The sequence below is a fragment of the Notolabrus celidotus genome, chromosome 11 (assembly GCF_009762535.1).
Source record: "Notolabrus celidotus isolate fNotCel1 chromosome 11, fNotCel1.pri, whole genome shotgun sequence".
NCBI lineage: Eukaryota > Metazoa > Chordata > Actinopteri > Labriformes > Labridae > Notolabrus > Notolabrus celidotus.
This window is the reverse complement of record NC_048282.1, coordinates 1,398,403-1,422,750: the sequence shown is the minus strand read 5'-3', so window position 1 is coordinate 1,422,750 and position 24,348 is coordinate 1,398,403. Positions and strand designations below refer to the sequence as shown.

Genomic DNA, 24,348 nt, shown 5'->3' with positions numbered 1-24,348 from the left:
CTCTGTGTCTTATTTATTTTGGTTTTTTTTTTAAACTTCTTGATTAATCCAAAGACAGTTGTACAAGTGATGCTTCATAATGACTATCAGATCAGGAATATCAGGTTGAGCTCCATCATGATGACAACAGGTGCTTCAGAGTTCAAGGAAGTGAGGGGACAAAATGCAACCAAACACTGTCATTTCCAGGTATGTGATTAAGTTCAGGTCAAAATGTGCCCTCATGTTCCTGGTTCTTTGAGATAACCAATAAGTAAAAAGATTGATGTTTGAGATTATTTTAAGATGTCAGGTAAATTATGCAACAACTCATATCTATTGTGATCAGCCATTAGACTCACAGACATTTATTGGACAAGTAACAGGGGAATATGTTTAGTCCCAAAATTGGGACATAAGAATCTATGCAGTCAGGCGTTTGTTAGGTAAATGACTATATCACCAGCTTATGCAAACTGAATTAACTAGAAGAGGGACCAGTCATACAAGGAAGAGATGAAGACAGGTGGAGGAGAGGAATGTGACAGGCTGCAGAAATACCACTAAACATAGGACTGAGTGCAGCATCACCAAACAACCAGGACTGCACTTTATAATTGTCCTCCATGTGATTATTGCAAAGCTATGTGTCAATCAACTTTTCTATTGTGTTCTGCAGATTCTGAATGTTTCCTCTTGTGCCGTTTTTATTGTCACGTAAGTCAACGTATTGAGCAATCTTTTCCTTCTGTCCATCATCATGGATCACATGCAGGAAATCAATGCCCTCCTTAATCAACAGGAAAAGATCAAATTAATACAAAACCCTGGTTTCAATCATGAGTTCTTTATAACACAGACACATGGGGCCCAGTTGTGCAAGGTCAAGCTATTGTTGAACAAGGAAGCAACAGTTCTCAGTGCAAGAGACTAAACTCAGGTGTGTCACCATCAGACCTTTTGTTCAGCCCAGACTGGATCTTCTAAATAAACATACCCAACTTCAGACTTGTCAGCACACTGTGTGAGAACAAAAACACAGAAGGGATCTGAAGAGGCCTCATCCCACTGCTGCACTGTGCAGCATGCACAAGGTCTTATTTATGTGTGCACAGAAGTTAACTTCTTCCCACAAAATACTAACGTGCACGCATATATAATCATCTTGTGGGAACATATAAGTGTGCATAAGATAATAACTTTTGTGCCTAAGGTATTTGCTTGTGTGTATGGGTTATTATGTGTGAACAATGTAAAGTTTCACTTTTTCTGATTTGATTATGACTTATTGACTTATTATGTGTTTTCCTTTATTTTTAAATTTTTCACCTAAATAGTAAACAGAAAGTTTCTAAGTAAACTCTGGAATGAAACAACTCAATAAAAGGAGGTAAATAAGAAACATGTTGCTATTTTGAGTGGAGTCCAGTCATCTTTGGGCAGTGTCTGTGTAAAAGAGGTGGTGGTGTACCAGATGCCACACTTGAGACCTCAGGGAGATGAACTACTTGCTGGTGATTTTATCTGCAGGGTTGCAATCGTCACAGTTTGTTCGGTCAGAACATGGATGTTGTGGATGAAAAGATATTCGATGGTGACACACTCTCTTTTGGTTTCCACTCCTTTTATTTTCTTTGACATTGATTTTTACTTATGATGGTGAATATGAAAGTGAAGCTGTGTGGTGGTTTCTGAAGAAAAGAATAAAACATATATAAACATAAAGTCTGTACAAATGATAACAACTGAATTAGATACTCTATATGATTACAATCTATGAAATACAATGAACAAAGCTAAAATACACTCTAACTTTCTAGGGACAATCAACAAATTACCATAATGACAGCCACTACCTCTATCTCACGTATACACACACACAGAGACACACACACACACACACACACACACACACACACACACAGATATAGAACACAAGAAAATGCTGTCGGTCCCTAAGTGGGCCCTGCATGCTCATGCTGCATGTCAGACATAGTGGCACCAATCAATTAACTATAAACTTTCCCTATACAACACAATATATGAACATAAATGATGATATTGAACTACTAATGCAAACTAATGACTAAACTATGATTAAAACTACTCACAATCTTATGGACGCACTCAAAACTGTGAAAAGGGATGGGAAGGGAATAGGATGATGGTGAGGAGTAAAGAGACATCTCCTCCGATTGGCTGCATCACTGACTGAGGGGATGTGCAGGTGGGCCTCTGTGGATCCTGTTTTTGTTCCTTCAAAATAAAAGTAATCTGCAGATATAATATTGAACATCCTTTTGATCCTTCAAAATAAAGGGTTGCAGATGCTATTCAGTGCGACCTTTTGCACAGTCTGTCCTGTCAAGTTGGGATACTGTACATAGATTAAATAACTTGACATTCATAAAAGGGTAACACTGCATTGGTTCAAAGTTCAAAATGAACCCAATTCATGTTGATGTACGATTATACCACTCTAACCCCCGACCTGGACAGGAAGTCAGGCACAAGGATCACATGCAATATCCGCCATGTTAAAAAAAAACACCATATACGGACTCCCGACCATTTAAAGGTGACATATCATGCAAATGGACTTTTTAATGGTTCTCTACCTGAAATATGTTTCCCTGGCATGTCTACAAACCCCCCCCAAAATAAAAAAAATCCATTCTGCCCCTGTTCTGATTTCTCCACCTTTCTGTAAATGTGTGCTGAAACGAGCCGTTTCAGTTTTCAGTGTTTTTCATACGTCACAACAATATCCGGTCTGTAACGGAGTCAGAGCTCGGTCCATAGACTGTATAAAATACAACTCAACCCCTCCTCCGTTTTTCATTCCCTGCACACATGTGTGCTAACAAGGAGCTTAGGAGGGAGGCATGCTAGTTGTAGGCTGTCTTAATAAACACAAAGGTCGGTTTTACTCCCCACGTCTGCAGATTTGAAGATCTAGTGGATGATTTTTATTTATCATGGATAAGTGCTAGCGCTAGTTAGCATAGCTACATGTTCGTAGCTGTGTACCAAGACACACGTCTACATACTGACAAATAAAACAACAAGAAACACTAAATCTGTGACCAATCCTTCAGAAAGGTCCTGCTGCAGGCGCCTCTCCATCAGGATCAGATTCTGGATCAGATTCAGAGGGTTGAAGTAACGCGGGTCTGTGAGCAGCCTTGTATATTCAGCCAACATGTAAACATTAGATCAACGTGCTGGAGAGCCGAGGCCACATCCACTTCCTGAGGGGGCGTGGTCAGAGAGCTCATTCTCATTTAAAGGCACAGACACAGAAAAAAAACTTTTCTGAACAGGGCTGAAAAAGAGGGGTTTACAGGCAGACCAAAATCTGATTTCTAAGTGTTTTTTTGAGCATAAAATTTAAAGACATGTTTTGGGGACCTCTTAGACCAATATATTTTGATGAAAAAGAGCATAATATGTCACCTTTAAAGATCATGAGGACATGGTCCTGATTTAATCCAAGATGGCCGTGCACACGTCTCTGTATCTGGCTGCTCTCTGACTCAGTTGATTTTAAAACGTCTTTTATTGCGTTTTTAACAGGCTTTTATGCTTACACTATTTTAAGTCATATGGTTCAGCACTAACCTCCCAGAACCTTGTATGTGCCATAAACAAAACAACTGGTTCAAGCAGGGGAGCAGCTCGCTCGGCTGGTGGTGAAGCTTTCAGCAGTGTGTCTGCCCCCTGGTGGCTGGCTGTAGTATAGGTCAAAAATCCGTCATGGGGGAGCAGTCAAACTTTAAAAAATAAATACTTGTCGTACGAATGTTTCTCCCATCCGTATGCTGTGGTGATATGTAGTTAGTATTTGACTGTTTTGTGTTCAAGTCCTCTTTTTCCTGAAAATTTTATTTTTCGTTAGTTATTAGAGTTTAAAAACGGGGTTTTACTTCCAGGTTTTCCTTTGATTCACAGCCGCCGTAGAGTGAAACTTCAAAGGACACACAGCGTCTTATAACGCTACGCTGTAGGGTGGAGCTCGTTACAGTGGCTTCACAGGCTCTGGCTGCACAATGGCGGCGCCCAGGCGGGGGATTTTTTAGCTTCAGAACTGTACAACGGGAAGAGGCGGAGCAACGCTGTCCATTTTTATTTACAGTCTACGGGGTCTTACGAGAGCTCAAACACTTCCATGAGCGGGCTTTCCTTCATGATTTAGCTCATTTCGATTGGACCAGAGTTTCTCTCTTTGATGATGTAGAGATAGCCTGGAAATATTTGTATGATGTATGATGTGGGCTTAATTGACAAACATGCTCCTTTTCGTAGATTCAGGGTGAAAGGGAGAAACAATCCTTGGTTTACCCCTGTGATCGGCAATCTTCTTAAAGAAAGGGATGATGCTTGGACCAGGGTAAGAAAGTCTAAAACCGAGGGAGACAATCTCTCCTTTCAACAGCTGCAAAACAAGTGTACTTCCCTAATTAAGAGAGCCAAATCAGATTATTATCTTTCTGAAACTACTAAAAATCGAAACGACCCAAAGAAATTTTGGAAAGTTGTAAAGTCCTCTTCTGGTCATGTGTCCACCAGTGATCTTCCAGACTCCTTAGTTAAAGACTCTTGTACCCTGACTGATAAAACAGCAATGCTAAATTATTTCAATGAACACTTTACTGCGCCAGGCTTCCTATTTGATTCTTTACACCCTGACTGACTAACAGTCAAACAGTCATTCCGGCATCTCCGGATGTTGGTAGATTCTGTCATAGTCTTTTTCATTTTATGCCGGTGTCTGCCATCGAGGTCCAAAGAGCATTAAAGAAGTTGGACTCTAATAAAGCAGCTGGTCCTGATAAACTCTGTCTGTTCTTTATCAAACTAGCTGCTGATTTTATTGCTGAGCCACTATCGCAAATTTTCAATCTGAGTCTTGTTAGTAATGAGATCCCTAAAGTCTGGGAATCTGTGTTTGTCGTTCCCGTTAAAGGGAGGCGACCCCTCAGATGTAAATAATTACAGGCCGATCTCTAAACTGTGTGTCCTGGCAAAGGTGTTTGAAAGGATAATCAGCGACCAGTTAAAGGACTTTCTAGACCTAAATAATATTTTATCCAAATATCAATCTGGATTTAGAAAACAACACAGCACTATTACAGCGGCACTTAAGGTTTTAAATGATGTAACTGAGGCTCTTGACAGTAAAAAACACTGTATAGCTCTGTTTATTGATTTGTCAAAGGCATTTGACACAGTGGACCATGGGTTACTGATTAATGCCCTCAAACGCATTGGCATATCAAATTGTGCAGCATCCTGGTTTGCCAACTACCTGTCAAACAGAACACAGTTCTTCTTCTCTAGAGCTCTTAAAGGGTGTGCCCCAAGGTTCTGTTTTAGGACCTATATTATTTTCAATTTATGTAAATGATCTGTGTGATAACATGTCAAATGCCTGGTATCACTTGTATGCTGATGATACCATTATTTCCTGTTGTTCGTCATCAATTACTCAGGCTTTTGAGTTTTTACAGTCTGCCTTTGATTATTCAGTCTCGTCTGCTGAAATTAAAACTAGTCCTGAATGCAGACAAAACCAAATTAACACTTTTCTCTACAGGATCCAATATGGAAATGTCCGTAGCCTGCGGTTTTCCCAAGAAAACCTCACAAGGGAAACCCATAGAACTCGTCACTAAGTATAAATACTGGGGTTTTATTTTTGAACGGGAGCTTTCATTTAAAGCTCATATAGCCAGCCTGGTCTCCAAACTTAAGGTGAAACTGGGTTTCTTCTTCAGGAATAAATCCTGTTTCTCCCTCAGAGCGAGGAAACTTTGAGTCTCTGCAACATTCCTGCCTCTTATAGATTATGGTTAAGTGTTGAACTTGGGAGCCTCGGCTAAATGTTTGCAGGCCCTAAATAGTGTACATCACTGTGCTCTGAGGTTTGTCACAGGTTGCACACGCCTCACTCATCACTGTGAACTCTACGTCAAAGCTGACTGGCCATCCCTGAGTGTACACAGGCATACACATTGGCTACGTCTAATTTAAAAATGTCTTCTTGGCTTGGTCCCAATGTTTTTGTGTGTGTATCTACAAAGATCAAAAAGCTACTACACCTTGCACTCCTGTGACACTTTACAAATGTGTGTTCCCCGTGTTCGGTAAGAGAGCGTTCAGTTTTGCTGCTCCTACTGCTTGGAATAAACTCCAGAAGGACTTGAATCTGTCAGATCTTATCTCACTGGACACCCCTTGGGTCAATCTTAAATGAAAGACAGACCCCAGAACAGTGCCTGTGTTTTTAAATGCTGTTTTTGTGATCACAAATTGCAATTTATTTGAAAATAAGTTGCACTTTGAAATGATTGATTGTTTCTACATACTGTCTGTATATATGCTCCATGCTGTTGAGTTGTGCTATTTATTTTGACGTGTGCTGCTGAGCTCTTGGCCAGGTCGCCCTTGTAAATGAGGTCTTGATCTCAATGGGTCTCATCTGGTTAAATAAATATCCATGATCCATGTCAACTACAACAGGACTTAATAACTGTGTCAGAAGGTAACAGGACTTTAAGATGATCACTGTGTCAGAAGGTAACAGGACTTTAAGGTGATCACTGTGTCTGAAGGTAACAGGACTTTAAGATGATCACTGTGTCAGAAGGTAACAGGACTTTAAGATGATCACTGTGTCTGAAGGTAACAGGACTTTAAGATGACCACTGTGTCTGAAGGTAACAGGACTTTAAGGTGATCACTGTGTCTGAAGGTAACAGGACTTTAAGGTGATCACTGTGTCAGAAGGTAACATGACTTTAAGATGATCACTGTGTCAGAAGGTAACAGGACTTTAAGATGATCACTGTGTCAGAAGGTAACAGGACTTTAAGATGATCACTGTGTCAGAAGGTAACAGGACTTTAAGATGATCACTGTGTCTGAAGGTAACAGGACAACAAAGTAAAGCTGAATTATTCATATTAAACTAAACTTTATAGTTCTGCAGCAGACTCAGTGATGATTAAAGCACAAAGTAACAGAATACTTTCCAAATGATTGAACCACAGAAAGGCTCTGTAACCTGTTGTTTCTTATGTAGTTCTGTATACTGCACCCAGCTGATCCTGGCTGCTCTGAGCTGGCGCTACGTTGGACGGAGCAAACTTGCGGTGCAGCTGAAACGCAACACGGCGCATCCTGTGTAAATTGGGGGTAATGCAACAGAGAGAGAAAATGAATTGTATCTCAGTTATATCAAAATAAAGAATGATGGTATGCTGACAGTATTTAATGCTTGTGAGAACAAGTACAGTTTGCACATATCACCACATTTAACTGAGGACTGAAGTCCTGCAGCAGTTGCATCACTGCACCTCCTGACTCATACAAGGTCAACGGGGGAATGCAGAAGCAGCGAACAAAAACAAATGGCCACTTAAACAAGGTTTGTGTGATTTCAACAAAGGGATGTTAATCATAGGTGTTGGCCTTGTGCAATACATTTATTTTCTGCCATGGTGAACAGCTGAATGATAAAAACAGGTGGTTCATGAAGAACAAACAGCTGTTAACCCAGCCACTAAAAAATACTTATGACCACCCAGGTATGAGCAACTTATCTGGCCCTATGAATTCCTACACAGGGCTCAACTTTCACTTAGAATGCTGAAGACTTTTATGCATATGTTAGTGGTAAATGTTTTGAACACATATCCTCTTGCTACATCCTCCTACATTTTTAGAGCGGTCTACTTTCGATCAAACTCTTTCATTTGACCGACATATCAAGGAGGTGACAAGAGTTTCCTTTTGTTTTAGCTTTTATAAAGCATTGACTTGTTGTCAGTACTTGTACTTCTAATAGAAGAGTGCAGAGAAGTTACAGATTCTGTCTCCAAGACTAATAGAAAATCACCCCAAATCTGTTTAAACTCTTCCAGATGGCCCCTGAGGTTATACATATCTCCTCATTTGTTTCACATGATGCTAATTCATGAGTCCATCTCTTTGTTGGAGGAGGTTGTTCATCCTTCCACTGACTGCATGGCAATAAATATATCGGCTGTGATAAGACTGATTCTAATTCATGTATATTTGTATTTACTACTCGGCTTTCTTCTTGTGTAAGAAGCTTGCTTCTGATTGGTCAAAACCCCTTGACTACGGTTATTAACTTTCACTGACATGATCAACACCAGAGACAAACTGATCACACGTCATGTCAAATCAATCCACAGAAAAGAGTTCAGACACATTTAGCTTCTGCTTGTTGACACCATAGACCGTACGGTGAGGGGAAACCGTTAGCTTACATTAGCATCATATTGGTAAACAATGTGGCTAAAAAGTTAGCTTCAGTTAGCATGCTAAATCAACAGGTTACAGACATTTTCATATTGGATCCTGTCCATCAATCTGATGAAGGAGTGGAGCAGGTGAGAGAAACTTTAGGTTAGTGATCTCTACAAAGAAAGTTAAACCATGAGCGGTGGTGATGATAGCAGCAGGGTTCAAAGTTGTGACATTAGTTTCTTTTTAAAGGTGTGTGAACCACAGAGCTCAGAGAAGAAGGAGAGCTGAATGAGGACAGTTTCATGTTCAATCCACCGCAACAGGCAGAGAAGAATCCATCACCATGGAACGATCACTGACGAGGAATCACTGGGACTATTTTTAAAAACTGTAAACAGAAATCATTTAAATCAATAAAATCATCTTTAATCAATGATTTTAACAATGTGTTTGTATTTTAAGTTAGTAGCTGGGTAATAAGCGGGGTGAGACGAGACCCCTCTGCTTCATGTCAGGGTCTTGTCTCACCCTGTCAGCGTTCTTTTTCACATAACAACCTGCTAACCATACATCATCCCTTACTTAATGATGTTTTTTTCTGCATGTATCACCCAAGAGAGTTACTCTTGGCTCTGCAGGAATGTCATGTTATTGTATTATTGTTATTACTATGATGTTACTGATTAATGCCAATATAAATGTCCAGTAGGCCTATGGGCTAAGACGTGAGCAGGCCCAAAACATGTGCACCAATGTTCCAATTCCCATTTTGCACCTTGGGCAGAACAGGGAGTATTCAGGCTTCATTCTGCTTAACCTTTCTGGAGTAATGTAAACTCTCTGGATGAGATTGTACTGAGTAACTGTATGTCTAGTATTAAAGGAGAAGTGTTGACTGCCAGAGCAGATAGCCTCCCATTCATCTTCTTTACAGTTACACTCTAAGTCCTCTTCAGTTGAGATTTACTCCTAGTTTTTCCCATCCAATGAGTTGCAACAATCCTGAATGAATGTAGTTTGTCTAGAGGCGACACTCGACACTGTGGCTGATTTTGTAGTACCGTCTTAATAAAATATCTGACCTGAAGGTCTTTGAAAAAGTGTGTACAGGGGAGCCCATAGTAAGAAGACTGCTCTTCAAGTGTCAAAAAAATTCCTTCCTTCAATAAACTCCCAAAGGTAAGTGATTTTCCTAACCCTACACAGATTTACTCGATGGACACTGAGAGTTTCTTTGGTCTTTAGTAGTTTTGGTAGAACTCTATCACCCAGTGGAGCAGTCTGATTATAAAGGGTTTGGATACATCAGGTGTTGGACATCAAAGTTTCCATCAGTGTACTGCAAGCTCTGGTCGAAGTGCTTCACTGAATAGACTCAATAAATAGTTGTTAGAACAGGAATCTAAACAACTGCTACACGAAATATGGTTGGTGTAGCTGTTAGAGTCTGTGTTGATCTGGTTCGTTAGATGTCACTACGCAGTGAACGTTCTTTTTGCTGAGTTCCTATAATTGTTTGATGTTTTTAGGATGTGGAAAGCAAAGATACTACAGAGCAGACATTGATGGGAATCTTTTCCATTGGGAAGAAAGGAGCAGAACACTGAAGATGAAGGAATCCTCACAGAAGGTGATCAGGTGCTTCATGACCAGGACCATGGCGAGGTATCCATTGCACATGCCATTTTAATTGGACTACGAATGTGACCTCAATGTTTGAGGTTGAAGAAACCTTTTTGATGACTTTTTGGCGGCCATCCAACTTTTTGAAGGAACCAGGTCGTCATGAGTTCAGTTGTTTGTTGTCTTGGTGTTGTAATCTGTCTTTGTTTTCCTGTTTTATTTTGTAGATTGACCTTGTGTTTCATGTCTTGTTTCCTCCTTGTCTTTATTCTGTATTAGTTATCCTTGTGTGTACTTTGTGTTGTTTATTAGTGATCCATGTCTTGTGTTGTATTCCTTGTGTGTGTATTTTCACTTGTGTTTCTAAGTCTACTCTGCAGTGTTTCCTGTTTTATTTTGTAGTTCTTGCTCCCTGTGAGTCTGGTTTGGTTTTACTTCCTGTCCTTGTGTGTTTCCCTTCACTTTGATTACCCTCATTAGTTTCACCTGTGTCCTGTGTCCACACCTGTGTCTGATTACCGTGTGTGTAATTAGTCTCTGTGTTTCCTCCCTTCTTTGTCAGATCATTACGTTGGGTCCAGTCTTCCTTGTGGTTTCCTAGTTTCTTCAGTTAGACCTTTTTGATTTTGCTCTCTTGGGCTTTTGTTTGACTTTAGTTTTTGTTTTTTTGTAACTAAATATTCTGATGTGCACGTGGGACCTCCTCTTTGGTTTTACCCATCATAACAAATACATCATCCAGTATTGGCAGGTTTTTTTGGCACCACTGGTTTTAATTCTTTCCCAATAACAGTCAAACTATTACACAACATGCCTCTTACCCAGACATCTGGGCGCCAGCACAACATTGTTGGCAGCAACTGCATGTTTTCACAACTTCACCCCATTTTGAATAATGTTTCAGAAACTTTCTAAAGTCTTCATGACAAGAACATTGGGATTCATGTTGTTTTTCCTACTTAGCCTCACATTTTGTAAAACAAGACCTGCAAATGTCTCACACATTTTCTCCTAGACGTGCTTTGTTTCATTCTGCCCCACAGTCAAGCCCTTTGTCTTAGAAATGATAAGAAGTCTATGAAATTCAATGAACAGTGCCTTCTAACCAGCTTTGGATCTTGTGTTTAACCCCCAAAGATGAGGTCCTTTCCCCTTAACAGTGATGATATTCATATACATTTAAAGATGCAATGAATAAGGTCGTTTTAAAAATACCTGCTCTAAGTTGTCCGACAAAACCAACATGACAGCCCATGACTTGCTGTTTGACAGTGCTCGTAAAACACACATTTGAGCTTTTGCCGATTTAAAGGTACAGTGTATAATATTTAGCAACATTTATCAAAACAGGCTTGGTAGAAATGGAATATACAATTTGTAAATATGTTTAAATTGGTGTATCAGAAGCAGTGGGCCTCCATCTTGCACCACCATGCTCCTGCTGTAGCACAGAGGGGACAAACTAGTAACATATGGACTTAGTGAGGGAGTTAGTGCAGAATTCATTGTTTGAGGGACAAAGAGGGTTGTTATGTGAAAATGAATTTGTATTGATGGGGGTTCTTGATAGTAAAACCTTGACAAATAGAGGATCATACTTATCACACATCACAGGAGGTTCTTGTCCTCGAAGGCCACCGTCGTTTGTGGAGCTTCACAAACAAGAAGGGTGAGCAAGGGAGCATTTCCATCTGGACTCTAAGCACTATAGATATTGTGAAATGTTCCCATTTTTACACACTGTTCCTATCAGCACTGCAAGGAATAAAAGGCAACACAGTAGACAGCTAAAGGTTTAAGATCAGCAGTGGTTATATAACTTCAGCCTCATCCACACAGGGCTGTAAGATGTGTGGATATTTTTGAAAAAAAAAATTTCTCAGTGTTTTGGCCTGATGTCCACGTGTTAACAAAGTTTTACACCATTGAACATTTTCACAAAATGCCTCTAAAGGTGGATATTTTTTAAAACTCTGATTGTTTAATGTGGACAGCAAATACAAGAGTTTTGTGAAGCGCTGACTTTATACGTATGGTGCATGTGCCAAGATGGCTGACAAATGGTTGTTCTGTGTCTGCTTGGTACTGTTAGGTTTAATTGCATGTTTAGATAAAAACCTTACAGTTCTTTTTTTCTCAGATTACCTCAACACCTATTACTCTAAATCCTAAAATGTGTTTGTTTGGTTTGTTTCCAAATAACTGTACTAACCCTAAAAGACAGAAAATGATGGTGGCCCTTTGTTTGTCAGAACTATCAGTATACGTGTGGACGTAGTCTTACCCTGTTCATATAATTCACAGAACAACCTGATTGAACTTCCTGGATGATAAGATTCACTGCTAAAGTTCCTGTGTACTTACTTGAGGATATCATCTCTCTGTCCAGGAAACTCACTTGATATGGTCTTGGTCGAGTATTAAAAACTACCAGAATGCGTACCTTCTCTTCATTATTAGAGTGCAACACTTCCCTTTAGCAGTGGTTTCAGTGCATAACCCCAAACACAAGCTTAACCACACAGTAAGTAGAGCTAGTTTGGTGGGTTGAGTGGTGCAGCATAAATCATATAATGAGTGGTGACCATCCAGTAAGGATTGTTTGGATGGTGTTTATCACAGTTATTTTTATTTTTATTAGATTTTTTAACCTTTATTTAACCAGATGAGACCCATTGAGATCAAGACCTCATTTACAAGGGCGACCTGGCCAAGAGGTTAGCAGCACATGTCAAAATAAATAGCACAACTCAACAGCATGGAGCATATATACAGACAGTATGTAGACATAATCAATCATTTCAAAGTGCAACTAATTTGCAAATAAATTGCAATTTGTGATCACAAAAACAGCATTTAAAAACACAGGCACTGTTCTGGGGTCTGTCTTTCATTTAAGATGGAGCCAAAGGTGTCAAGTGAGATAAGATCTGACAGATTCAAGTCCTCAAGTCCAATCCCAACTCTGTCCGAACACGGGGAACACACATTTGTAAAGTGTCACAGGAGCGCAGGGCATAGTGGCTTTTTGATTTTTGAAGATACACACACAAATACACTGGGACCAAGCCAAGAAGACATTTTTAAATTAGAAGTAGCCAATGTGTATGCCTGTGTACACTCAGGGATGGCCAGTCAGCTTTGACGTAGAGTTCACAGTGATGAGTGAGGCGTGTGCAACCTGTGACAAACCTCAGAGCACAAGGTCCAGGAGGCAGACACCCTCTCCACTTTTAAGAGTAGGCTTCAAACTTTCCTTTTTGATAAAGCTTATAGTTAAGGCTGGATCAGGCTTTGACCAACTTTTGTTGTGCTGCTATAGGCTTAGCCTGCCGGGGGAACTGACACACTGGCACACTGGGATCCTATCCCACCCCCTTCCCCCCAACCCCTTCATCACTTACTTTAACTCTCCCTGTCCCATTAAAGTTACTAACCATAGACCTTTCTGGAGTCCCTGAGCTCCCTTGTCTTGTAGGTTCCTCTGAGCTGCTGTAGACGTCCTCCTGCTGTGGACGTTCCAGACTCCAGCTGATACGGACGTGCTGGACTCCAGCTGATACGGACGTGCTGGACTCCAGCGGCAACTGCTTCTACTACTCGTCTCATCACCATCACCTCTCTCTCTTACTCCCCTCTATCCCTCTTTAAAGACCCAACTGGGTCGAGGCAGATGTCTGTCTAACATGAGTCTGGTTCTGCTCGAGGTTTCTGCCTGTTAAAGGAAGTTTGTCCTCTCCGCTGTAACTAGCTAAATACTGCGATGTGAAATGCTCATGGTGGATTAAGGTGGGGTCAGACTGAGTCTTATCCTGTCTTGGTGTTGGGTCTCTGTTCATAATTTGACATAGAGTGGTCTAGACCTGCTCTGTTTGCAAAAGAGTCTTGAGATAACGTTTGTTGGGATTTGACGCTATACAAATAAAGATTGATTGATTGATTGATTGATTCGATAGAAAGGACCAACTAATTAAGTTAATCAGAACAAAATGGTTGCAGTAACAGAAATCTCCCATCATGGACCTGAAGGTGATATGGATTTGAGAGCTGGAGCAGCAGTTAGTCTTCAGCAGCATCATATAAGTTCACAGTGCAAATTAGTTAGCTCAAAGTTCAGTTCAAACACATTAAAATGAACTACTTCCTGTTCATAATGAACAATTCAAAATATTAAATATAAGTCAACAGTCCAAACAATGAACCAGTTCATATTCCCTTTTTTAGCTGCACAGAGCCCTCTGTGCTTCAATCCTCAGTCCTCATCCGCTGACATTTCTAAACTAAATAAATCTCTACGCTGATATAGAATCTGAGACAGGTGGTTTATGAGTCAAGTAACTTCATGTGAGTCAATGTTTTCAAGTTCAAATTACATTACTGAGTAAATAATGAATGTCTGTTTTAATTCAGTTGAATTTTCTATCTCCCTAACCTGTCAGCTGCACCTCAAGACTGCAGCTCTGAAACTCACACAGAACCCTGAGACTGAGAACCTTCACGGTCACACAGAACCCTGAGACTGAGAACCTTCACGGTCACACAAAACCCTGAGACTGAGAACATTCGCGGTCACACAGAACCCTGAGACTGAGAACCTTCACGGTCACACAGAACCCTGAGACTGAGAACCTTCACGGTCACACAGAACCCTGAGACTGAGAACCTTCACGGTCACACAGAACCCTGAGACTGAGAACCTTCACGGTCACACAGAACCCTGAGACTGAGAACCTTTACGGTCACACAGAACCCTGAGACTGAGAACCTTCGCGGTTTCACAGAACCCTGAGACTGAGAACCTTCACGGTCACACAGAACCCTGAGACTGAGAACCTTCACGGTCACACAGAACCTTAACTTGTTTACTGAAGATCTGGCTCTCAGCCCTGACTCTCTCACAGGGACACAGGGACAATCTGTTTATTAAAGGGTGATGTGGTCAAAGGACTATGGGTAAATAAAACAATGAACAAACATAAAATACACTATCCTCCAATTTTCATGAAGCTACATCACTGTATATCAATACACTTGAGTCCAATACGTGTAGATGTGACACTTCCCATCAGGAGCTCTTCTGATTTGTTCATTGACTCAGATGTTCAAAAGAGCTGGGCCTGTATGTACGTCCAGCCATTACACAAACGGGACCATTACTCTTAAAGTACTGTTATGGAATGGTCCATTTGGCCGTAGCGTTAGCCGCATGCACGACTGCAAATAATTGGCCAATTAACTAATTGCGCCATGAAAGCGAGGCTGGATGCCAATGATTATCAAATAGTATTTTGGCTTGAAATGCCCATCCCTACTGACCATAGACCTTTCTGGAGTCCCTGAGCTCCCTTGTCTCGTAGGTTCCCCTGGATCTCTGCCGTAGAAGGCCTGCTGCTGTTGACGTTCCAGACTCCAGCTGCTACAACTACTACTATCCGTCTCTCCACTATCATCTCTCTCTCTCTTAATCTCAACCCCAACCCCAACCCAGTCGAGGCAGATGGCCATCTAACATGTGTTATAATGTGGGGAGCAGTGTGAGTGGAAACAAACAAAAACAAAAACATGCAACCAGGAATTTTCTTGCAGTGTTGGCTTAAGTTTGATTGAGCCAGGCATAGTCAGGAAAACACACACAATCTGTTGGGTTACATGTGAGAACAAAAAATAAATACAAATAAAATGAATATAACAAGAACAAAGGCTCTTCTCCAAGCCTCGGGTCACAAAACAGAGCAGAGAACAGCTGCCATTTTCCTGCAGCTTTTTAAAGCTGGTCACCTGCTCAATCAGGCAGTAGCTCTCCAATCACTGACACCTTAACTCATCTGGGCTTGATCACCCTGCCTGACACTAAACACTCAGTAATTAACAAATAACGTGCACCTTTCTCTTGATACAACATTCAATGGAAGTTGAAAGGCCTGTTAAAGGAAGTTTGTCCTTGCCACTGTAACTTGCTAAATGCTGCAAAGTGCTCTGCTCATGGTGGATTAAGATGAGATCAGACTGAGTCCTGTCTGTAAGATGGGACTGGATCTGATCCTGTCTTGGTGTTGGGTCTTTGTAGAACATAGGGTTAGGTGGATTGCTCTCTCTTGGTGGGGAGCGAGTCTTTGCACAAAGTGGGGGAGTTTAAGTGTCTCAAGGTCTTGATCGCAAATGGGGGTAAAATTGAACGTGAGATCGACAGGCAGATTGATGCAGCATCAGCAGTTATGCGGTGGGCATTATACCGGACCATTGTGTTGAAGAGGGAGCTGAGCCGGAAGGCAAAGCTTTCAATATACTAGTCGGTCTACGTTCCAACCCTCACCTTTGGTTATGAGCTGTGGGTCATGACCGAAAGAATAAGATCTCAGATGCAAGCGGCTGAGATGAGTTCCCTCTGAAGGGGGTCTGGGCTCAGCCTTAGAGAGAGGGTCAGGAGCTCAGACATCCGGAGGGAGCTCGGAGTAGAGCCACTGCTCCTTTACATAGAAAGGAGTCAAGCCTCCTTTTAGAGGTGTTCTGGACAGGTCCAACTGCTGGGGAGGGGGATATCTGGGTCAATCTGCTTGGACTGTTGCCTCCACGACCCAACCCCGGAAAAGCATGGATGGATGGATGAATAAATAAAGATTGACTGATTAATTTGTTGGTAAAATTTTCAATGATGTTGAATCATAATGATCCACTTAGCAAACTGTGCAGAAAACAAAAAGAGGATCTAAAATGCAGACTAAAAAGAGAAGTTTAATTAATAAAAAAAAAAACAGGCATTAAAACAAACCACTTACTAATCCACAGAAACAAACAAGAACACAGGGAACACAGGAAGACGCTCAGGTAAGACTGGACAATGAACTGACAAAGAAGGGAGAAAACACAGAGACTACATACTGACAAGGGCTTTCAGACACAGGTGAGACATGAGACACAGGTGGAACTTATGAGGGTGCAAACTGGAGGGAAACACACGAGGGCAGGAAGTAACCAGATACACAGCGGGCAAGAACTACAAAATAAAACAGGAAACACACAAGGCTTAACTAAGAAGAAAAATACATACACAAGAAATAAAGGACAAAAGTTATGAAACACAGGGTAAAATGACACAAATAACACAGGAAGAACAATAAACTAATCTGTCAAAAATAAAATCATAATATCTACTTGTCCATAGAAAGAAAATATCTCCATCTAAGCTGATGGTAGGCATCCAAAGCATTGGGCTGATCGAATCATTTAATGACACTTGTGCTGCCCCTCTAAGTCCCTGTTCTTCATGTTTCCTTGTTCAAACTACTCTGGCATCTGCAGTCTGTGCCTGAAGACTGGATACTGGACGTCTGCCATCCCACAATAAATTGTCAAGAAAGCCAAGTTAGAAGGAGCCCCTGGAGGCAGTTTTTGAGCAACAGATGCAGTTTGCCCTGGATCCAAATGTATAAATACTGAGAGTGTCTTCTCCCACCTCAAGTCTCACAGCTCACCCACCACTGGCTCCTGTGAAACAATGCTCTGCTTCAGCTCCACACTCTGTGAGTATACTGAGGAACATAATCAAGGAGGTTTTGTTCTTACAGAGAGCATCTCTTTACACCTCTGGAAGGATTTTGGAGTTAGGTAGACAGATTTTGGTGCCGTCTGTTGTTATGTCCGAATCAACAACCTGATAGTGCTGCTTCTTCTTTCAGTGCTGGCAGCAACCTGTCTGCTAGTGACTGCAGGTAATTATACATAAAACATATTCATAGAAGTCAAACAAGTCAATAATGAATCTTTAAAATGAGCATGCCTGAATACTGCTTGTAAAGCTACTGTTTTCCTATCTGTTAGTTGAATCTTCATACATCGTTACTACCTGTGAGGGGAACCATGTCCACCGCCTGAGCTGTGGTATGACCTGATATCCTTAACCTGTGTGTTCACAACAGTGCTCAAGTGTATTGTAGCAGCCCTTAAGAACTAAGCTGGTGATTTACTGTAGTGACATTTTTAAAACTTTTATCATTTGGCTTTATTTATTTATTTATTTATTTATTTTTTATTATTTATTTATTTATTTATTCATTTTTTATTTTCTTTAACAAGATATGTTTATTGACATTTTGTTAAATGCAAACAACACAAAACCAAGACAGCACACAGACAGTGACACACACACAACAACAACAACAACAACAATAATAGTACAGATTATATTAAAATGTAAGTGATATAGAGAAGTGTATACAAATTAATATGTATAAATAGCAAAATAAATGTGTAAATAAATAATGAAGTAAATTAATAAATACAAAAATTTAATTAAATTAAAAATAAAAACAATTAAAAATAAAAACATTGTTATTGGTCAGTCTGCCGCCCTAAACATCACTTTTGAAAATTACCAAAATAGGTAATCACCTAATCAGTGATCTCATAGAGGTTCAGCTCCTGCAGATACTTAAAGAACGAGTCCCACATCCTGTGAAATTCCCCCAGGGAGCCTCTCACTAAGTGTCTGATTCTCTCCAGGTTCACAAAGTGAAGAATGTCCTTTATCCACACCATATGGGGAGGAGATGTGGGGGATTTCCATTTATGCAATATTAAGCGTCTGGCTAAAAGAGTGATGCAGGCCCACTTTGCATTATGATATGTTATAAAAAAAAATTACAGATGATATGGAAACGTGTCATGATCATTTTGTTTCAGGGAAATTCTAAATCAGTTATTTGGGGACCAACAAAGTGTGTTTTGTTGTCTTCCAAGTCAATTGTACATGTTAAAAGTAAAGTTGTTTTTCCTCATTCCTCCCTCTCTGCTGTGTGACAGATTCTGGAGTGATCAGTATTCAGACAACACTGTATGGACGTAAAGACACAGTGACCTGCAGCGAAGGACAAACTGCACAGCAGCTTTCTAACACAGAGTGCTCTCTGTCAAACGCCAGAGATGTCCTCAAGAACAGGTAGCTTGTGTTCCTCTGATGATGCTGGTGTGACCACGTGTTCACTTTATTGAATGTTTAAGACTTACTTCAGGACAAAGATCGGTCCGAGACTGACTCTGCTCCCTGAAGCATTCATTTTAATCTAAGTTAATCTGAAACGCTGATATTCAGAATTTAAATAAATATGCAGCCAAAAAAAAAAAGTGTATTTCAATCAACATGATGAGCGGCTTCAGTGTCAGGACTTTCATCCCTTGCTTCCAGATTTAGTGCTCGGCCTTCTTAAAAAAATTGCAGCATATTTTAACAAGGAATATCTATGTTGTTATAATTCTTAACCCTGTATCATCTTTCAGTTTTGATCTGATGCTACTTGAATCACACTCTTTCTCATCTCTCTGCAGGTGTGACGGAAAAACAGTGTGTGAACTAACCCCACCTGACTTGGGTGCACCTGACCTTTGCGGTGGCACCTATAAATACCTGCAGACCGAGTACATCTGCCTTCCAGCAAGTGAGTCACCTGAATACTCAAATGCTTTTTAAGCATACTGGAAATATATGTATGTGCATTGCAAAAAATATAGACGGGACATTCTGTGCCTCAGTAATGTCAGATGAGGAAATTAAGTTCCCATGATTTTTGCCTTTTCTTATCTTGATGTTCTTGTGTGTTTTGGGATTTTGGCCATGTTTGGATTGCTTTTACAGTATTTTTCAATTGCTAAAACAAATTTCTCAACATCCACCATGCTTTTCTCAACACTATAAGCACAAAACCCAATTTTCAAACTACATTCACCAAACCTCTGACTCTTTCTGCAAAACCAAACAATGCTGTCAGATCATACCCTGAGTCAATCAGAATGAAAAACAATACTGAGCAGTTATTACACACTACATCAAAACACTGAAAAAACAACGCTCAGGACATGAAGCTGTAGAAATAATGTTTATTGTTCACAGGAGGATCAATGAATTTTGCAACAAAAAAAAAATCCTTTTTTAATTTAGCCCCTGTAAAAATAAAAAAAACAAATATGAATGAGAAGAACATTACAGTGTAATCCACAAAATCAAACTGAAGTGCTTACAGTATCTGCAATCATTCGGCCACAGCATCAGGTCTACGTGCTGGGTCAGGCCACAGGACTTCATCCACATCCAAGGCCACATTCTCCCTGGCCAGGCAACGGGGGGGGGGGGGGGGTGTTTAACCCTCTGTAAGCCCTAAGAAAAAGTAACGTTGAAGGCCTTAAGGTAACCAAAAATGGGGAAAGGCTTACAGAGGGTTAAGCTGTGACACCTGTGCTTCAAATGTGTTGAACTTTTGCTACCTATGCTTAACATTATGCAACACAAGTGCATCACAGTGTAACATGTGTTCTAGTGAGTTAGAATGTGTTTGAAGATCTGTCTAACAGGTGAAAAGTGCTTATGGTTTTTGCCAAAAGGGTGACTGATTCAATACATGGGTTCAGGCTGTTAAAGATTCGGTTCAGACAAAAGGGTTTAGTGTTTCAGCAACTGAGAAATACTGTAATGATTCAAGCAGCAGGTGATCCAGAAGTTTGGTTCACATTTCTGTGATCTGTTTCACATAAAATTATAGAAAGTAAATGTTTATTATATTTTTGGGCTTTGATGCCTTTATTTAGAGAGGACAGGACAGTGAATAGAGCACGAAACCAGGAGAGAGTGGAGTGTGACATGGGGAGAAGGGGCCGCAGGTTAGATTCCAACCTGGGCCACCCACTTGAGGACTATCCTCTCTGTACATGGGGCGCTCAACATTTATTCACATGAAATGTGCATTTAATATGGATCTTGTTATTTTCACAGTTCGCCAAGTGACATGTGAGGACTCCATGGCACATCTGCAGTGTGGTAAGATCACATCATGTATAATGCATTCACAAGAGAGACACAGGCATACCTGTATTTAACGTGTCTCCAGCATCAGCACCTCTTAAAATCCTCCTTCTCTCTTCAGGTGGAGGTGAGGTTATATTTGTCTATGGTGCTTATTATGGACGTGTCGACCCGAGCACATGCTCCTACAAACGGCCTGCTGGACAAACTGCAGATGTGGACTGCTCACAGCCAGCTACCAAAGTTTCTGAAAGGTACAAGAACAACTCATACCAGTGCTTAAGTTGAAAAGCTGATAAAATGTAATGTATTTCACTTTATTACTGTATAACAGTAGATCGTTTTGACACAATTCACCTTCATCTGTTCTTAAAAACACATGTAGTCCAGCACACACTTAAAGCCTCTGGAAACGTGAATTTAATATTTCAAATTCATATAGAATATCAAAATGTAATGTGTAATCAAGCTTCAACAAAAATCTGAGTGAAAATAAACATCCACAACTCTGAAGTCACTCTGTTCAAAAACAGCTTCTTTTACAGGTCAGAGCATTTCTCAGGACTGTGTGGGCGTGGCCTAACTCTTTGATTGACAGGTCAAGAGAGAGTTCACATCCTGCATGTTTGAGCCGTCTGACTCTGAATCTAAAGACATCAAAACTCCAGAATCTGAAAATGATTCATTTACAATGGTCTGAGTGCTGAATCATAAAATACTTCAGAATCAGGACTTCTATCATTTATTAGTTTTATCACTCCGTAGTCTCCGGGGCATCAGGACCATGGGACGCCCGGAGCAGAGGAGGCTGAAGTGTAGTATGTACACGCAGAGGAGCTCGGCTCCGGGTGTCTGACGGAGCTGTGTGTCTAAAATCAGAGCTGTTTGGGGAAAGTTAGTGAACTGGTCCTGGAGAAAGTTAGTGAACTGGTCCTGGAGAAAGTTAGTGAACTGGTCCTGGGGAAAGTTAGTGAACTGGTCCTGGGGAAAGTTAGTGAACCGGTCCTGGGGAAAGTTAGTGAACTGGTCCTGGGGAAAGTTAGTGAACTGGTCCTGGGGAAAGTTAGTGAACCGGTCCTGGGGACAGTTTGTGAACCGGTCCTGGGGAAAGTTAGTGAACCGGTCCTGGGGAGAGTTAGTGAACCGGTCCTGGGGAAAGTTAGTGAACTGGTCCTGGGGAAAGTTAGTGAACCGGTCCTGGGGAAAGTTAGTGAACCGGTCCTGGGGACAGTTTGTGAACCGGTCCTGGGGAAAGTTAGTGAACCGGTCCTGGGGAAAGTTAGTGAACCGGTCCTGGGGAAAGTTAGTGGACCGGTCCTGGGGAGAGTTAGTGAATCGGTCCTGGGAAAAGTTAGTGAATCGGTCCCGGGGAAAGTTAGTGGACCAGTCCTGGGGAAAGTTAGTGAACCGGTCCTGGGGAAAGTTAGTGAACTGGTCCTGGAGAAAGTTAGTGAACTGGTCCTGGGGAAAGTTAGTGAACTGGTCCTGGGGAAAGTTAGTGAACCGGTCCTGGGGAAAGTTAGTGAACTGGTCCTGGGGAAAGTTAGTGAACTGGTCCTGGGGAAAGTTAGTGAACCGGTCCTGGGGACAGTTTGTGAACCGGTCCTGGGGAAAGTTAGTGAACCGGTCCTGGGGAGAGTTAGTGAACCGGTCCTGGGGAAAGTTAGTGAACTGGTCCTGGGGAAAGTTAGTGAACCGGTCCTGGGGAAAGTTAGTGAACCGGTCCTGGGGACAGTTTGTGAACCGGTCCTGGGGAAAGTTAGTGAACCGGTCCTGGGGAAAGTTAGTGAACCGGTCCTGGGGAAAGTTAGTGGACCGGTCCTGGGGAGAGTTAGTGAATCGGTCCTGGGAAAAGTTAGTGAATCGGTCCCGGGGAAAGTTAGTGGACCAGTCCTGGGGAAAGTTAGTGAACCGGTCCTGGGGAAAGTTAGTGAATCGGACCTGGGGAAAGTTAGTGGACCGGTACTGGGGAAAGATAGTGAACCGGTCCTGGGGAAAGTTAGCGAATCGGACCAGGGGAAAGTTAGTGGACCGGTCCTGGGGAAAGATAGTGAACCGGTCCTGAGGAAAGTTAGTGAATCGGTCCTGGGAAAAGTTAGTGGACCGGTCCTGGGGAAAGTTAGTGAACCGGTCCTGGGGAAAGATAGTGATCCGGTCCTGGGGAAAGTTAGTGAATTGGTCCTGGGGAAAGTTAGTGGACTGGTCCTGGGGAAAGACAGTGAACCGGTCCTGGGGACAGTTAGTGAACCGGTCCTGGGGAAAGTTAGTGAACCGGTCCTGGGGAAAGTTAGTGAGCCGGTCCTGGGGAAAGTTAGTGAATCGGTCCTGGGGAGAGTTAGTGAATCGGTCCTGGGGAAAGTTAGTGGACCGGTCCTGGGGAAAGATAGTGAACCGGTCCTGGGGAGAGTTAGTGAACCGGTCCTGGGGAAAGTTAGTGAACCGGTCCTGGAGAAAGTTAGTGGACCGGTCCTTGGGAAAGTTAGTGAACCGGTCCTTGGGAAAGTTATTGAAATGGTCCTGGGGAAAGTTAGTGAACCAGTCCTGGGGAATTGAGCAGAGCATATGTGGGACTGCTTTAGCCACTCGGCCCCATCTCAACTCATCTGCGTCCCAAAGTTTCCCCAAATCCTCCGCAGGTATGAAAATATAAGAATGACAACAAGCTGTCATCTTCAGGGTGGATGTGCAGACAGGGACACACGAGCACAGTGGTGCAAAGAGCAGAGAGACAGCTATACAGACAGATTACAGACAGTAGATGATTAGCAAACAAGCTAACAGCTAAGACAACACTGAGGGGAGCTGGCTGAGACGTCAGGAGATGGTCTGAGCAGGAGCGGAGTAGTTGTAATGAACATGTGTGCATGTGACTCTGTGTTTCATTCCCGCCCACTTTAACCTAGTGTCACAATGATATCAAAAACTTGGCTGATAATACTTCAAAACTAGATTAAAGTTCAGTTCTAATATTGATATCATTATCATATGTAGAATGTTTTTTTATTTGGGTTACCAGAGACTTTAAACCTGTATTCCTTGTCTCTTTCCTCTGCCTCCACAGCTGCAATGGGAAGAACAGCTGTATGATCAAAGCCAGTAACTCAGTGTTTGGAGACCCCTGTGAGGGAACTTACAAGTACTTGGAGGTGGCTTATGTGTGTGAATGTAAGTGACTTCCAGAGACACAGAAAATCTTTATATCTGTTTAAGGAAATCTTTGCAGCATTGATTAAAATAGTTAGGCTCATCAAATGATCTCAAGTTTCAATTGTAAGTGTAAATGTTTTATAAAAGTATCTCTACTTTTATAATGTTAATGATGTTTTGACTATCCTCCTGAAAAATAACTAACCACTCATAAATGTTCCTGATTGAAATCTCTCTTCCTTTCGTTGTTGTTCTGCAGATCCTGTGAGCTCTCCAAAGAACACTGAAGACTCACTCGACATGCAATAAGATCATTGTAATATGCATTAAATGAAATACATTCATGTCTTGTCAGTTGGTCATTAACTCATCTCTTTTTTTTTCTTAGTAAATAAAGACAGAATTTAAATTCAGGAAAGTTGCACAAGTGACACTCCATGGTGACTATGAGAACAGGAAGTTCAGGTTGAGCTTCATGGTGATGACGATAGCATCATTCCAGGAAGTAAGGAAAAAAAAAAATCAACAAAGCA

At 41.4% G+C, this 24,348-nt stretch overlaps 1 protein-coding gene across 1 annotated transcript; it reads left to right on the top strand.

Annotated features, from left to right (window-relative positions):
* Nucleotides 1–17,254: 17,254 nt before the first annotated feature.
* LOC117822109 (L-rhamnose-binding lectin SML-like) lies at nt 17,255–24,169 on the top strand. The gene is made up of 9 exons (XM_034696752.1): nt 17,255–17,399; nt 17,556–17,588; nt 17,698–17,757; nt 18,679–18,814; nt 19,201–19,310; nt 20,639–20,683; nt 20,790–20,922; nt 23,730–23,833; nt 24,075–24,169. Exons 1-9 carry the CDS (start codon nt 17,375–17,377, stop codon nt 24,122–24,124), a joined length of 696 nt encoding a protein of 231 aa, XP_034552643.1. The 5' UTR covers nt 17,255–17,374; the 3' UTR covers nt 24,125–24,169.
* Nucleotides 24,170–24,348: the final 179 nt, after the last annotated feature.

Coding starts and splice junctions, on each gene's coding strand:
- LOC117822109 (XM_034696752.1), top strand. CDS start 17,375: ATGCTCTGCTTCAGCTCCACACTCT. Junction 17,589..17,697: donor CTGTCTGCTAGTGACTGCAG/GTAATTATACAT, acceptor CCTATCTGTTAG/TTGAATCTTCATACATCGTT. Junction 19,311..20,638: donor GTACATCTGCCTTCCAGCAA/GTGAGTCACCTG, acceptor TTATTTTCACAG/TTCGCCAAGTGACATGTGAG.